At 40.9% G+C, this 15,212-nt stretch overlaps 2 protein-coding genes across 2 annotated transcripts; both read left to right on the top strand.

Annotated features, from left to right (window-relative positions):
* Positions 1-6,684: 6,684 nt before the first annotated feature.
* ctsc (cathepsin C) lies at positions 6,685-11,203 on the top strand. Its single transcript, XM_027138886.2, has 7 exons — positions 6,685-6,965; positions 7,370-7,515; positions 8,172-8,323; positions 8,413-8,565; positions 9,120-9,238; positions 9,555-9,686; positions 10,030-11,203. Exons 1-7 carry the CDS (start codon positions 6,809-6,811, stop codon positions 10,527-10,529), a joined length of 1,359 nt encoding a protein of 452 aa, XP_026994687.1. The 5' UTR covers positions 6,685-6,808; the 3' UTR covers positions 10,530-11,203.
* Positions 11,204-11,913: 710 nt separating this feature from the next.
* Positions 11,914-14,751, top strand: rab38a (RAB38a, member RAS oncogene family). The gene is made up of 3 exons (XM_047820746.1): positions 11,914-12,150; positions 13,299-13,582; positions 14,104-14,751. The coding sequence occupies exons 1-3, from the start codon at positions 11,958-11,960 to the stop codon at positions 14,254-14,256; spliced, it is 630 nt and encodes a 209-aa protein (XP_047676702.1). The 5' UTR covers positions 11,914-11,957; the 3' UTR covers positions 14,257-14,751.
* Positions 14,752-15,212: the final 461 nt, after the last annotated feature.

Below are 15,212 nucleotides of genomic sequence, written 5' to 3' on the forward strand. Positions count from 1 at the left end.
TTGCAAACATTCTCATTCTGACTATAATGAAACATAGTTTGTCCCCCATATAAAACATCATGATAAGAGAAAATCTTTTGTTCTGTTATTCAAACGTCAAGAAAATATCCGCATTGAAAACTAATGATCAAACATGCAAAAAGTTAAAGATGTCATTTCTTATACAACACACCCACACATACGGATAAGGAACATGACGCTATTCAGATATCTATATGTTATTTAATGAATAGTAACTTACTAGTTTGTAGTGCCAAAGGAGCTTATTTAATAAAATAATGACAGGAAAAGTTTCTATGTTGACAGAATTGTATTGCATTTTGTAAAAAATAAAAAAGAAAAAAAAGGAAAAAAAAAGAAAAATTGAATATATAAATATTTCAGATATAAAGCAATACTACAGTGAACACACACAAAGTACGGAGAAATGCACTGAATTTGATTCCACTATTTATTTTCGATGAATGCGAGTCACACACGTGTGGATCTGGGAAAATGAACTATAATTAACTTTTAATTATAATTAAGATGTTATAAGGAGTGTAGTATACACGATGTACCTCATCCCAAAACTTTTACTGCAAAAGTGTATTTTTGCGTCAAAAGAAACGATGAAAGGACGTAACGAAAAATTGTTTAGGGGGAAATAAAGTAAAAAAAAAAAGAAATTTCACTTAATTTTGTATGTTCAATTTTATGGTTCGAGTTTATTCAAGTTTGTAATTATTTTCCATTCAAGAGCTGCATAAAAGATGAGTTGATTAAATATTTATAATAATAGAGATTTCACCAACAGTATTTATAATGAAATTATTATATATATATATTGTAAAAAATGGAACATTAGCATTAATTACAGTATTATTCTCATTTTTTATTTTAGTATTTTTTATTATAATTTATTGAATGAAATTGATTGAATTCAGGGTTTTCTCTTTTTTTCTCCTTTTGAATTTTTTTTTTCTTTACCCCAATCCATCAGCGATAATTATTTTATTTATTTATTTTTATTCAAATTAAAATGATCTGCTATCAGGTTGTCAGTTCAGGTTTTGTAGGAAGAGGTTATGTGAAGTCAAGCGTATAGAAAAAGTAATGAAAGAAAAGAAATTCGTTAAACAAACCAAAAAATATCCAAAAAAAAAACAAAAATCTTTTCTCATCTTAGATTCTATTCATTAGCTCATGTGAATTGTTGTTTACATTTTATTATTAGAGAAAAATTTTCTTACTCGATATCATGTGGACTAAAATGGGGTTAGAATGCAATATTTGAGCTTTTTATATTAAGAAACATACGCAAAAAAAAAGAGATTATTTTACAGTCGTGTCCAAAAAATCTAGAGCGTTCTGCCAAGAACTGTTGTGATCAGTTATCAAAAACAGAGTTTAGTCGGCTGATGATTCTACTAATGTAAGAATCCAAGAATTTCAAAAATGGACGTGAATCGTAAAACTGAAAGAAAAAAAAAACTGAAAGAAAAAAAAATCGACAATTAATAGACTAAATGTTTCTTCGTATTATTGAAGAAGGACGTTTTTTTTTTTTTTTTTTTTGATACCTGATCAAAATCAATCATTCTTAGTAGGCTAAACAGTTGAAACCTACCCGTAACACAAACCTCACAACTTGTGCCAGTTCGAACCGTGTAAATGAAGCTGTAAGTGCTTATTTGATTATTATTATTATTATTATTATTATTATTACTTTTTTATTAGTAAATTTGATTGAATTTTTTTCATTTGTTGGATATATCATCTTTTTGGATGTAGAGATGTGTAGAATGTAATAAGATATCGTTAAGGTGATTTTTTGTTTTGTTTCAAGTTGTGCAAAAACGATGCCTATTGCTATTTAGAGTCATCTACCTTCTTTTATTTCTTTAATTCTTTATTTCATTTTTTTTAATTCATGGACATTTCAACATCATGGTGTTCCTGTGTGGGAAAATTCCATGTCTTTTGAATTGTTATTAAAAATCTACAATAGAACCTCGACTGTGTGACTGAATGCAGGGAAAATAAATCACACTGGGTTTGTGCTGTTTAAGAGAAATAATAAGTGTCTAGCCGGCGTGATGTGAGGCGGGTTTCCTCTTTTTTTTTTTTTTTTTTTGAGGCCACAAATTAAAAAAAAAAAATCTAATTTATAGTTGCATTTAATGTTGATATAAAACATCGACATGCCGAAAGTGTATTTTTGTGTCCAAAAAAGATAAAGATTCATAAATAAAAAAAAAAAAAAAGGGGGAAATAAAGTAAAAAAAAAAAGAAAAAGAAATTTCAGATGATTCTGTATGTTCAAATTCTTGGTTGAGCTTATTAGGTTTTTGTAATTATTTTTAATTTGAGATATAAATGTTAGCTGAATATAAATACTTGAATGAAAAGTATTTGTAATTAAATGATTAAAGAGTTACAATCCACCATGGTATGAATAAATAGATAATATAAAATTAAAAATAATAAAATAATAAAAAAATTCAACTTGCTAATTAATAACTTATAGTAACTTTGATATTAGACCTTTGATGAGTGGCTATGACTCTTTGAGCATGATTTTTGACCCTGGATAAGGGTGTCTGCCAAATGCTGTAAATGTAATGCAAATGATTGACAGGTGACAGAGAGCAAGCCCCGCCCACTCCGATTGGCAGTTGGATCTTCTGATGATACTGTGAGTGCTTTTCCTTTGGGAACCCAGAAACTTTAAATACACACTTACAGTACCATCAAAGTCAAGTTTTAGTGTATATATGTGTAAATGTGTGTGTGTGTGTGTGTGTGTGTGTGTGTGTGTGTGTGTGTGTGGTCAGATGGCACACTTATGTAATTATAGTGTGGGCGAAAATGATGCACGGTAAGGGTCTCCAACACATGTACACACACACACACACACACACACACACACACACACACACACACACACACACACACACACACACACACACACAATCACAATCACACATGCAAATTGGAGAGTTTTTGCAGAAATTACACCACTCACCCACCACACTCTAGCTCTCTCTCTCTCTCTCTCTCTCTCTCTCTCTCTCTCTCTCTCTCTCTCTCTCTCTCTCTGTGTGTGTGTGTTTGTGTGTGTGTGTGTGTGTGTGTGTGTGTGTGTGTGTGTGTGTGTGTGTGTGTGTGTGTGTGTGTGTGTGTTATTTATGAACCACTGTGATAAACACTGGATTTCACATCAATGCTATCTCAAATGAAACCAAATAAATATCATTATTTAATATTGCTCTCTCTCTCTCTCTCTCTCTCTCTCTCTCTCTCTCTCTCTCTCTCTCTCTCTCTCTCTCTCTCTCTCTCTCTCTCTCTCACTCACTCACACACACACACACACACACACACACACACACACACACACACACACACACACACACACACACACACACACACACACACGCTTTAATGATATAAATCAAAAATACACCTTGTGACTAATTCCTACACATTCAAACCCCTGCTGTGTGATTATTATGGGCTGTGAGTCACAATTGTCGACTGCTGGTTGGTAGTGTAATTGGGACACTGTGTATGAGTGAGAGAAAAAGGCTCTAATGAGATTAAACACACTCTTTATTTATTTTATATATAATATAACACAATTTTGCATCTGTTGATTGGTTCATTGGTGACAAGAAGAAAGTTCTTTAGTTTGCTCATCTGGCAAAACCCTACACATTCTACGATAAAAGGAAAACATTTCCTCATATAGTGTTAACTTGAAGGAAGCTACGAACCCATCAACCAACAAAATACCTCTTTGAAGAACCATTTTTGCTAATTGCGTACCTTCTGTGCAATTGCGTAGTGGGATTAGGGAACCGTCACAGCATCGACTTCACTGTGTGTTACACAGGTCATTAATCTAAAGCAATTCTTCTAATGTCTTCTAAACACACTGTTTAAGAAAGTTCTACACTTCCACATCTCAGTTTTAGTGGAGTAGAAATTTACATTGATAAATGGATTTTAGAAATGTGTTGTTCAACAGTGTAAAACGTAGAGTTGTTGTTTATGTGGTGTAAGTTACAGAGAGAGAGAGCGAGAGAGAGAAAGATGAGGACTTTATAGATATACAGATATAATGTATTTGTGGACAGGAACTAACTTGTCTCTCAGATGTGCCACAATACTGAATTTATAAACTATCACTCATTCATCTTCTACCGCTTATCCGAACTTCTCGGGTCACGGGGAGCCTGTGCCTATCTCAGGCGTCATGGGGCATCGAGGCAGGATATACCCTGGACGGAGTGCCAACCCATCGCAGGGCACACACACACACACTCTCATTCACTCACACACTACGGACAATTTTCCAGAGATGCCAATCAACCTACCATGCATGTCTTTGGACCGGGGGAGGAAACCGGAGTACCCGGAGGAAACCCCCAAGGCACGGGGAGAACATGCAAACTCCACACATACAATGCGGAATCGAACACCCAAACACTAAGCCACCGTGCCCCACTATAAACTATCAATAAAATAAAGATAAATACGATGGGGCAACAAGAAAAACATGTTAGTTATATTTAACAAAAGTTGCTATTGCAAAATTTTCCGATCTACCCAATCAATAATTCCAAATCAATTAAAAACAACTAGCTTTGCCGTTCCAGTACTTTTGGAGGCGAACGCAATGCGTACAAATTTTAATCTTTTAAAATATTTCAAAGGAGACAAGACATAAACTCGTTTGCTGCAACAGTTCCAGATACGGTATTTGACTTTGTCACGTAAAGCGATTAAACACAGGAGAAGTGGGACTGTGCACATGAAATGTCTGTGGCAGCAAATTAATTAGTCTGCAAATTAATCAAGTCTGAATTGAATCAGAGACCAATTAAATTTAATCATTCTCTCCACGCAGACTCTGATTAGATCACTGATTAAGGCTGAATCCCATATTACTCCCTGCTCCCTTTAGAAACTGCAAATCAAGTCTTCTTGCCTTTGGTTTGCCTCTGCAGTGACTTCTACTGTACGTCCAATAAAGAGTGTATTTTTATCATCAATAAAGAGTCGCAAAATTAAAACCCTACCGGTTTCCATTTCAAAGCACACACTGAGTTAGTTACTCATGGCTAAATAGTACTTAAGAAACGTAAACTAAGCTGAGGCTAACTTACAACAGCTTTACTGCTTATCAATCTAGTGTTAGCTCACATTGATAAGCGCTCTGAACATACCAACTGAGTGCTAATCGCTAGCTGTCACAATAGGAATAAAAGGTCGATGTAGCAGAAACAGATAGCAGCATTAGATTTTAGGAATGTGGCTCAACTCCTTCATCAACTAAATGTCTGGTGTTCAAATGTTACGTAATGGTTTTACAAAGATATCATATATATTATAAAGAAATGTAATACCATAAGTACAAAGATTTTATTTTAAAGTGTACTCCAAACTTTTATGTGAAAGAAAAACTCTAGTATGATTTAGGTTACAAATTAAACTCAATAAATGTCCTGTTCAGCTGGGTTTTATCTTCGCACATCTGCTTTAGCGTTTGTCTTTAGACATTTTGTAAAAATCCTTACCCTCAATTTTAACTCAGGGTAAGGTACATAAATGGTACATTATGAATAGAATAGTAACAAAAAAGTAAATAATAACAGTAAAATATTTAAGTGACTTAGCAAACATGAAACTGGTGTAACAGGGTTAAGACAAACAGACAGACAGACAGTCAGACAGGACAGACAGACAGTCAAGCAGAGAGACAGTCAAACAGACAAACAGACAGACAGATAGTCAAGCACAGAGACATTCAGGCAGACAGACAGACAGTCAGGCAGGCAGTAAGACAGACAGAGAGACAGACAGGCAGACAAATGGACAGTCAGGCAGAGAGACAGACAGACAGATAGACAATTAGGCAGGCAGACAGACAGTCAGACAGACAATCAGACAGACATACAGTCAGACTTTCAAGCAGAGAGACAGACAGACAAACAAACAGTCAGGCAAACAAACAGACAGACAGTCAAGCAGAGAGACACAAACAGACAGACAGTCAAGCAGACAGACAGTCAGGCAAACAGACATTCAGGCAAACAGACAGACAGACAGTCAGGCAAACAGTCAAGCACAGAGACATTCAGACAGACAGACAGACAGTCAGGCAGGCAGACAGACAGAGAGACAGACAGACAGTCAGGCAGACAGACAGACAGTCAGACAAATGGACAATCAGGCAGAGAGACAGTCAGACAGACAGACAGATAGACAATTAGGCAGGCAGACAGACAGTCAGACAGACAATCAGACAGACATACAGTCAGACAGTCAAGCAGAGAGACAGACAGACAAACAAACAGTCAGACAGACAGTCAAGCAGACAGACAGACAAAAAGACAGACAGACAGTCAAGCAGACAGACAGACAGTCAAGCAGACAGACAGACAGTCAAGCAGAGAGACAGACAGTCAGACAAATGGACAGGCAGGCAGGGAGACAGTCAGACATTCAGGCAGACAGACAGACAGACAGACAGACAGTAAGGCAGGGAGTCAGACAATCAGACAGATAGACAGAATATTGCGTCATGCTTGTGTAATAATACACTACGTAGTAAATATCAAGTTCTAATTGTTTTCTGTCTTTGAGAAACTTCCTGTTCCTGCTGCTAAGTCAGTGTCACGTGACTGTGGTCACATGATAAGAGCGGGAAGTTCCCCGTTTAACTTTGTCTCCGGACGAGCAGAAAGACACCCGGAGTCTCAGCAGATAACTGACCGGAAACAAAGCGTTTGTCCACCGCCTAGCTGCTCAGGACGTGTGCGTGATGAAGGCGTGTTTGTTGTGTTTGGTGGTGTTTAGCTGCTTTAGCGGCTCTTTAAGTGACACACCAGCTAACTGTACTTATGAAGAGCTGCTGGGAACCTGGATGTTCCAGATCTCTAATGTAGGACAAGATAAAACCATCGACTGCTCTACTGCTGGTGAGACACACACCGTGATCTGTGTTATAGTACACACACTGGGGCAATTCTTTATCGTGTGTGTGTGTGTGTGTGTGTGTGTGTGTGTGTGTGTGTGTGTGTGTGTGTGTGTGTGTGTCTGTCTGTCTGTCTGTCTGTCTGTCTGTCTGTCTGTCTGTCTGTCTGTCTGTCTGTCTGTCTGTCTGTGTGTGTGTCTGTATGTCTGTGTGTCTGTCTCTCTGTCTGTCTGTCTCTCTGTCTGTCTCTGTGTGTCTGTCTCTCTGTCTGTCTCTCTGTCTGTATCTGTGTGTCTGTCTCTCTGTCTGTCTCTGTGTGTCTGTCTCTCTGTCTGTCTGTCTGTCTCTGTGTGTCTGTCTCTCTGTGTGTGTGTGTGTGTGTGTGTGTGTGTGTGTGTGTGTGTGCAGGTCCACCAGTGAAGTCAGTGACTGTGCACTTGCAGAAATTATCTCAGGCTGTTGATGATCTTGGAAATACTGGTTTCTTCACCATCATCTACAACCAGGGCTTCGAGGTTGTTCTCAACGACTACAAATGGTTCGGCTTCTTCAAGGTCGGTGTCTCTCACGAATCCCCCTAACAGACACACGTACAGAGGTTATTTTCCGTCTCGGGTGACTCCATGTGACCTCACATGACTAGACTTGCTCGGAAATGCTACACTTCCTGTTTCACACCAATGCACATGACTGGCTCATGAATGAAGCTTGGTCTGATTTCTTCTCGCTCTGAGGTGACTACGTTCCCTGTTTTGGTGATTTGACTTCTTAATTCTAATGAAAGTGATCTGTATGGCGTGTAGTTCTAAATAACCAGCGCTGCAGTTACTTCTCTGGAGTGGATTATTTTCCTCTAACATCAGATGACTTGTCTAATAAAGTCTTTTAGGTGATTCAGCGTTTAAATTAATCTCACTTCCCGATAAATTGCGTTTGGTGACGTGATCGACGTTTCGGCTGCGAAACATCACGACTCTGCACTTTTTTCCTCACTTTTACTGCCAAGCGCGTGAGCCAGAGCTTTCACAGCTCACAAGTCATTTACTGAATAACTATCGATGTGGCGTAATGAACGCACCAGACTGAATGCTAAATCCAGACATCTTATTTGCCTTGCTGCACCCCCCCCCCCCCACCTCTAATTGACTAGTCACCTGCTCTTGTACGTGTGAGTCATTTTTTCTCGCTTTTTCTTTTCTTCCTGACTCAGTATTCCCAAGAAGGTTCTGTGGTCAAGAGTTACTGTGATCAGACGCTTCCTGGTTGGGTTCATGACGTTCTGGGAAACAACTGGGCCTGTTTCACTGGGAAGAAAGTTCAGCGTGTGGCTCCTAAAACCTCCTTCATCCGTCCACCTAACCCGTAAGTGTGTGTGTGTGTGTGTGTGAATGCTGTGGATGCGTTTAATTATGTAACCATAACTTTATATTTTGTGTGTGTGTGTTTATCAGGTTCCTGCAGCTGTATAAACATGACACAAGCTTCGTGGAGCGTATAAACTCTGTACAGAGCTCATGGAGAGCTGCAGCCTACAGAGAGCATGAGATCCTCACCATCCAGGAGCTGACACGAAGAGCAGGAGGACGCAAGTCCCACTTCCCAAGGTGTGTGTGTGTGTGTGTGTGTGTGTGTGTGTGTGTGTGTGTGTGTGTGTGTGTGTGTGTGTGTGTGTGTGTGTGTGTGTGTGTGTGTGTGTGTGTGTGTGTGTGTGTGTGTGTGTGTGTGCACATGCACAGACCCCACACATACTTCACACACTTTCAAATTGTGCATGCTCTCTAGAGTCATGTCAGAAATTATTCTTTAAGCATCAGGAGTCTTGGTGCTGTTCAGGGGGGGTGGGGGCTTATTTATTTATATATATATTTTTCTATGTAGCCTTTTACCTGCTATAGTTCTTGCTTTCCTTGTATCCATTATTTTCCTTTGTTTTGTTTTTTCATAATTTTCAAATTATTTTATTTTTCTTCCTAATTCTTCCCCCTTGTTAGTGTTTGGTGTTTTGAGAGCACAAGTGAAGGCTTGATAAGGCCACACTATAATGCATTATGAAGGCTAAGCTGGTGTGTGTATATAGATTTGGCCCTGTATTCTGCCCACGATCATGTCATTTAAATCTGTATTGGATTGATCCTGACTCCGCCCCTTTACTCCTCAGACGTGTAAACCCCGCCCCCGTCACCCCGGAGCTTCTCAAGAAGGCTGCCGGTCTGCCAGAGCAGTGGGACTGGAGGAATGTGAACGGCGTCAATTACGTCAGTCCAGTACGCAATCAAGGTGAGGCTCGGAGTCGGTCGGGATGTGGGTGTGGCTTATTCACCGCTGTAACCGTAACAGTTTATTCTAGTATGAGCTTCATTATGATGGGAATGGCCTTGTTATTAATCCTGATGAAGAGAAAACCTAACATTTTAAAACATAATAAGTGGAATTATTAATAACTGTATATTAAATCATTTCAAATGATCTGAAATCGGAAGTGTATAATAAATAAATGGCCAAATATATTTATTTAATGAAATGAAAGGGTCGAAGTTGCAAGATGGGGGACAGTTTACAATCTTTGCTCAAATGTTTATTATTATTATTATAGCGTCGTGTGGTAGCTGCTACTCCTTTTCGACGATGGGGATGCTGGAGTCACGAATCCGAGTCCAGACCAACAACACACAGCAGCCGATCTTCAGCCCTCAGCAGGTCGTCTCCTGCTCACAGTATTCCCAAGGTACACACACACACACACACACACACACGCACAGGGTCTCTCCCTCTCTCACACACGCATACACTGTTCTGTTTCACTATTGAAGTGGACATTGAGCACTTTATTATTTATTTCTTTTTAACTAGTTTTTATTTAATCTGAACTATATGAAGTAGGAAATGTCATGAATGTTGTGAGTCGTACAGCCGACATATTCTTTACACACGAGTGTCTTCTGTAACGTAGTTCACTACACACACGACGTGCGTGCGTGCGTACGTACAGCCGGACACCATTTCATGTTGTCATAGAAACTTGTCTTTTTTAATTTGCACAATTTCCTCTGCGTATGGACTCTATGCAGGTTGTGATGGCGGTTTCCCGTACCTGATCGGTAAGTACGTGCAAGACTTCGGCATCGTCGAGGAGAAGTGCTTCCCTTACGCTGGCAAAGATTCTCCCTGCACCGTCGCCACCGACTGTCCTCGCCATTATGTCTCAGACTACCACTACGTCGGCGGCTTCTACGGCGGGTGCAACGAGGCAGCCATGATGATCGAGCTGGTGAGGGACGGACCGCTGGGCGTGGCCTTTGAGGTTTACCCCGACTTCATGAATTACAAAGAGGGCATCTATCATCATACAGGCCTGCGGGACTCCATCAATCCTTTTGAATTGACCAATCATGCAGTGCTGCTGGTGGGCTACGGGCGGAACCAGGAGACTGGCGAGAAATACTGGATCGTGAAGAACAGCTGGGGAACCGGCTGGGGCGAAGACGGCTTCTTCCGCATCCGGCGTGGGACCGACGAATGCGCTATAGAGAGCATCGCCATGGCAGCCAAGCCTGTCTCTCAGCTGTGACGTCTCTGCGTCTCTCTGCCTTCTCTAGTCGGATTCTCTTAAGACTTGCTTATTTGTGTTTGCTTTTAAAAAGGGAAAAAAGAAACCGCTGTCCCTCTTGGCTGTGTCCCAAATCCTTCCTCTGTTTACTAGGTAACTACTTATGGTAGTGTGAAATGTGCTGCATAGAATAGAGGTACGGAGTCGGCGACAGCCTCAAGAACGTCAGCGGTTCTTTTAAAATTGATTTAGTAAGCAGTTGTTTTAAATAATTTCTATAATTATTATAATTTTTTTTACAAATCATGTCACTCTCTTCTTTTCACTGTGGTGCCTTTCGATAGTCTGGACAGATCTGCTTCACTGAGATAGGGATGATTTTTTTTTTTTGAGCAATAGACGCTAGCTGTTTTCATCGTCCGTGGCTCCGCCCCAATCGTGTTACCTCACCTCACCCTAATAACTGACCCTTGTTGCTCTAGCAGATTTAAACGGTTATAAAAAGCGACGCACTGTTTGTTTGCTCACTGTTCAAGGAGTCGGCACAAATTGATCACGCGTATTTTAGTTCCATTGTAATTTCCTCGTGCTTTCAAAATGTTCAGCAGCTAAAAGTTTTATTATTGTTTTTTTTTTTTTTTTTAATTGGATCATTTTAATGATTTTGTGCAATAAAGGCTGATTTTTACAAATGACTTCCTTGTTTTTAAGGATTTATTTTTCACACAAGTCTTACTGAAATCATCTTGGTGTAGTGAACTAAATGTATTCAATCCTTATTATAAAATTATACTATACAATATAAATCTACGGATGCTTAAAGGAAAACTATTCATAAGGATAGAGAATCCTTGAAAATTTCTTGTGGAATTTGTGGTCAGTTATTTTATTTATTTTGTGCAGGGTGCCAACAATTATGATTCCACTATTCACATTTTGACCTTCAGGTCACTTCTCCCTAATATGTGCACTATTTAGCGTTCACTAGGATTGCACTAGTAGGAGGTTTTATTGGGATCTCGCCGCGCGATCATTCATTCATCTTCTACCGCTTATCTGAACTTCTCGGGTCACGGGGAGCCTGTGCCTATCTCAGGTGTCATCGGGTATCGAGGCAGGATACACCCTGGACGGAGTGCCAACCCATCACAGGGCACACACACACACACACACACTACGGACAATTTTCCAGAGATGCCAATCAACCTACCATGCATGTCTTTGGACCGGGGGAGGAAACCGGAGTAAACCCCCGAGGCACGGGGAGAACATGCAAACTCCACACACACAAGGCGGAGGTGGGAATCGAACCCCCAACCCTGGAGGTGTGAGGCGAACGTACTGACCACTAAGCCACTGTGCCCGATCACTGATCACTAATCCCTAAATCCTCATTTCTGGAAAACTTAGCGAAAGGCCGGAGCGGCTCTGTCTCGTTCACCGCTTGCCATGCAGCAGAGGGAGCATCGCTATAAGGTCCTGGTGATCGGAGACCTCGGCGTCGGGAAGACGAGCATCATCAAACGCTACGTGCACCAGCACTTCTCCACTAACTACAGAGCCACCATCGGAGTGGACTTCGCTCTCAAAGTGATCAACCAGGACCAGGACACGATCCGGCTGCAGCTGTGGGACATCGCAGGTGAACATTTCACTCTCGCACACTCACGTTTCCACACTTCACACTTTCCTTATTGATGAACGTTTAACTCTCACATTTCGCAGTCGATGCTTTAAACAAAAAAGATTTAAACCGTGGATGATTTGAGTGAATAAAGTGGTCTCATGTGGTTCCTCCTGTCGCACCATGTGACTTTAATTCCCCCCAAATCTCACACAAAGCCGGACGTTCCTGCGTGTGATGCTCATGTGAAGGAGATTTCCCACAGAAACAGGCTTCGGCTGTGTTGGTTATCGTGCTGGCTGCGGCTGAACCTCCTGGCAGAGGCAACCAGGGACATGTGATGTGATGAAGATTTCTCATGATGTCATGAACACAAGACAACGTGTTTGGGCTGTTTTCTGTTAGGGAGAAGTTTGGGTTCATGTAGAACATCAGTGTGAAGTTTAGTTTGTTCTAAGTTCTCTCTCTCACACTCCTTTTCTCTCTCTCTCTCTCTCTCTCTCTCTCGCTCCGTTTCTCTCTCCCTGATTCTCTCTGTGTCTCACTCTCACTCACTCTTACTCTCTCTCTCCCTCATTCTCTCTGTCTCTCACACCCCCACTCTCTCTCTCACTCTCTGTGTCTCACTCACTCTTACTCTCTCTTGCTCTATATATCTTGCCCTCTCTTTCTTGCTGTGTCTCACTCTCTTACTCTCTCTCTCACTTTCTCCTCCCCTCTCTCTCTCTCGCTCTTACTCTCTCTATCTCTCGCTCTCTCTTCCCCACTCTCTCACTCTCTCTCTCACTTTCTGTCTCACTTTCTCTTCCCCTCTCTCTCACTTTCTCTTTCTGTCTCACTTTCTCTTCCTCCCTCTTTCTCTCTCTCACTCTTACTCTCTCTCACTCTCTCTTCCTCTCTCTCTCTCACTCTCTGTGTCTCACTCACTCTCTATCTCTTGCCCTCTCTTTCTCGCTGTGTCTCACTCTCTTACTCTCTCTCTCACTTTCTCCTCCCCTCTCTCTTCCTCTCTCTCTCTCTCTCTCTCTCTCTCTCTCTCTCTCTCTCTCTCTCTCTCTCTCTCTCTCTCTCACTCTTCCTCTCTCTCACTGTCTCTCTCACTTTCTCTTTCTGTCTCACTTTTTCTTCCTCTCTCTCTCTCTCTCTCTCTCTCTCTCTCTCTCTAGGTCAGGAACGTTTCGGGAACATGACCCGTGTTTATTACCGTGACGCCCTCGGCGCCTTCGTGGTCTTCGACGTGACGCGCTCGTGCACTTTCGAGGCCGTGAGGAAGTGGAAGGAGGATTTAGACGACAAACTGAACGTCTCTGGAGGGAAACGAATCGCCGCCGTGCTGCTGGCCAACAAATGTGATCAGGAGAGAGACGAAGCTTTCGCTACAAACTCCAGCAGAATGGAGCAGTTCTGCCGAGAGCACGGCTTCATCAGCTGGTTCGAGACATCAGCCAAGGTACCGAGTGTTAACGTGGGACAGCGCACGTGCCACTGGTGCCGTGCCGTCTGTCGTCATAGTAACGGTCTACAACCTGGACAGTGACATCATGACACAAGATTTTAAAGCCCTTTTCTTTTTTCTCCTATCTTTCTTTCTTTTAACTTTATGTTAACAATAAATTCTAAATTTCATATTTAATAAATAATAGATTAAAAAAAAAACTTTTCGATACTTTTCTGTACTCTGTTGTATGTTTTCATTTTCTGCACGTTATTCATTTATGCATTTATTTCTTTGTTCTATTATTTATTTTATTTTCTGCTCCCTTTTTTTTTTTGCAAACCCCCCAAAAGCTTCCTGCTGAGTCACAGAATAATGCATATGCAGATGAGTCAAGTTATGAATATTCATTACAAAATCAATCTCACTTCCTGGTTGTGTGTGAAAAAGGGTGTGAAGATTCTCTCTCTCTCTCTCTCTCTCTCTCTCTCTCTCTCTCTATCTCTTCCTCTCTTCCTCTCTTTTCCTCTTTGCAGGAGAACATTAATATAGATGAAGCCGTTACCTGTCTGGTGAGCAACATCATGGCCAGTGAGACCGAACCACTCCAGAGGGACGACATGAGCATCGTCACCCCTAACCTCGATTCGGGACGCAGCCCACCCTGCTCTGCCTGCCTGAGAGCCTAAAACACTCCATTCTTACTTCATCTTTACCCCAGCACACTTCATCCCTCAAAATACCCCCAATCATACTCCCTACACACACACACACACACACACACACACACACACACACACACACACACACACACACACACACACACACACACATGACTGTATATGTAAGTGTTTATGTGTACAGTTGTCTGTATGTGATATAAAAAGCATCTGTGCATTTGTATCCATAGCAACAGACTTGAAACTTCACACATCAGCATCATTATAGAGGAACTTGTGCATGTGTCTCTCGCTTGTTCTCTCTCTCTCTCTCTCTCTCTCTCTCTCTCTCTCTCTCTCTCTCTCTCTCTCTCTCTCATTATCGAATGTAAAGAGATTTGATGTGTGATGCGTTAAGTATGGAATAGTACACTAGGGATCATGCTGTTACAAGAAAGTCCTCATACAGCGCAGCAATTTGCCAGTGATTTACAGTATGTTTATTTATTAAAGGAAATAGCATCCCTTTTCTACATTTACTGATGAGGAACGTGCCTAGAAAAAAAGTCTCTACAGACTGTTTCATCCATGAAACCTAAAGAGATACGAGTGTGTCAAAGTAACTGGATGGAAAGTGTGTGTATGTGAGTGTGTGTGTGTGTGTGTGTGTGTGTGTGTGTGTGTGTGTGTGTGTGTGTGTGTGTATGTGACCACAAACAGACCCAATCAATGAGAGTGAAAGATCAAGTGAAAGGTCAACAGTGATCAATAAATTTGTCAATAATTACAACGTCATGTGACCCAAACAATCAAGTACACACACTAAAAAGGAAATTTATTGTTACTGTGGAATATATACGTGCATAATTTGTGTGTGTGTGTGTGTGTGTGTGTATGTGTGTGTGTATGTGTGTGTGTGTGTGTGTGTGTGTGTGTATGTATGTGTGTGTGTATGTGTGTGTATGTGTGTGTGTATGTGTGTGTAT

Source organism: Tachysurus fulvidraco, chromosome 11, assembly GCF_022655615.1.
Source record: "Tachysurus fulvidraco isolate hzauxx_2018 chromosome 11, HZAU_PFXX_2.0, whole genome shotgun sequence".
NCBI lineage: Eukaryota > Metazoa > Chordata > Actinopteri > Siluriformes > Bagridae > Tachysurus > Tachysurus fulvidraco.

Excerpts from the sequence above, each read along its gene's own strand:
- ctsc (XM_027138886.2), top strand. The coding sequence starts at position 6,809 with ATGAAGGCGTGTTTGTTGTGTTTGGTGGTGTTTAGCTGCTTTAGCGGC. Across the intron at positions 8,566-9,119 it reads CGCAAGTCCCACTTCCCAAG|ACGTGTAAACCCCGCCCCCG; the intron begins GTGTGTGTGTGT and ends TTTACTCCTCAG. Across the intron at positions 9,239-9,554 it reads CAGTCCAGTACGCAATCAAG|CGTCGTGTGGTAGCTGCTAC; the intron begins GTGAGGCTCGGA and ends TTATTATTATAG.
- rab38a (XM_047820746.1), top strand. The coding sequence starts at position 11,958 with ATGCAGCAGAGGGAGCATCGCTATAAGGTCCTGGTGATCGGAGACCTC. Across the intron at positions 12,151-13,298 it reads GCAGCTGTGGGACATCGCAG|GTCAGGAACGTTTCGGGAAC; the intron begins GTGAACATTTCA and ends CTCTCTCTCTAG. Across the intron at positions 13,583-14,103 it reads GGTTCGAGACATCAGCCAAG|GAGAACATTAATATAGATGA; the intron begins GTACCGAGTGTT and ends TCCTCTTTGCAG.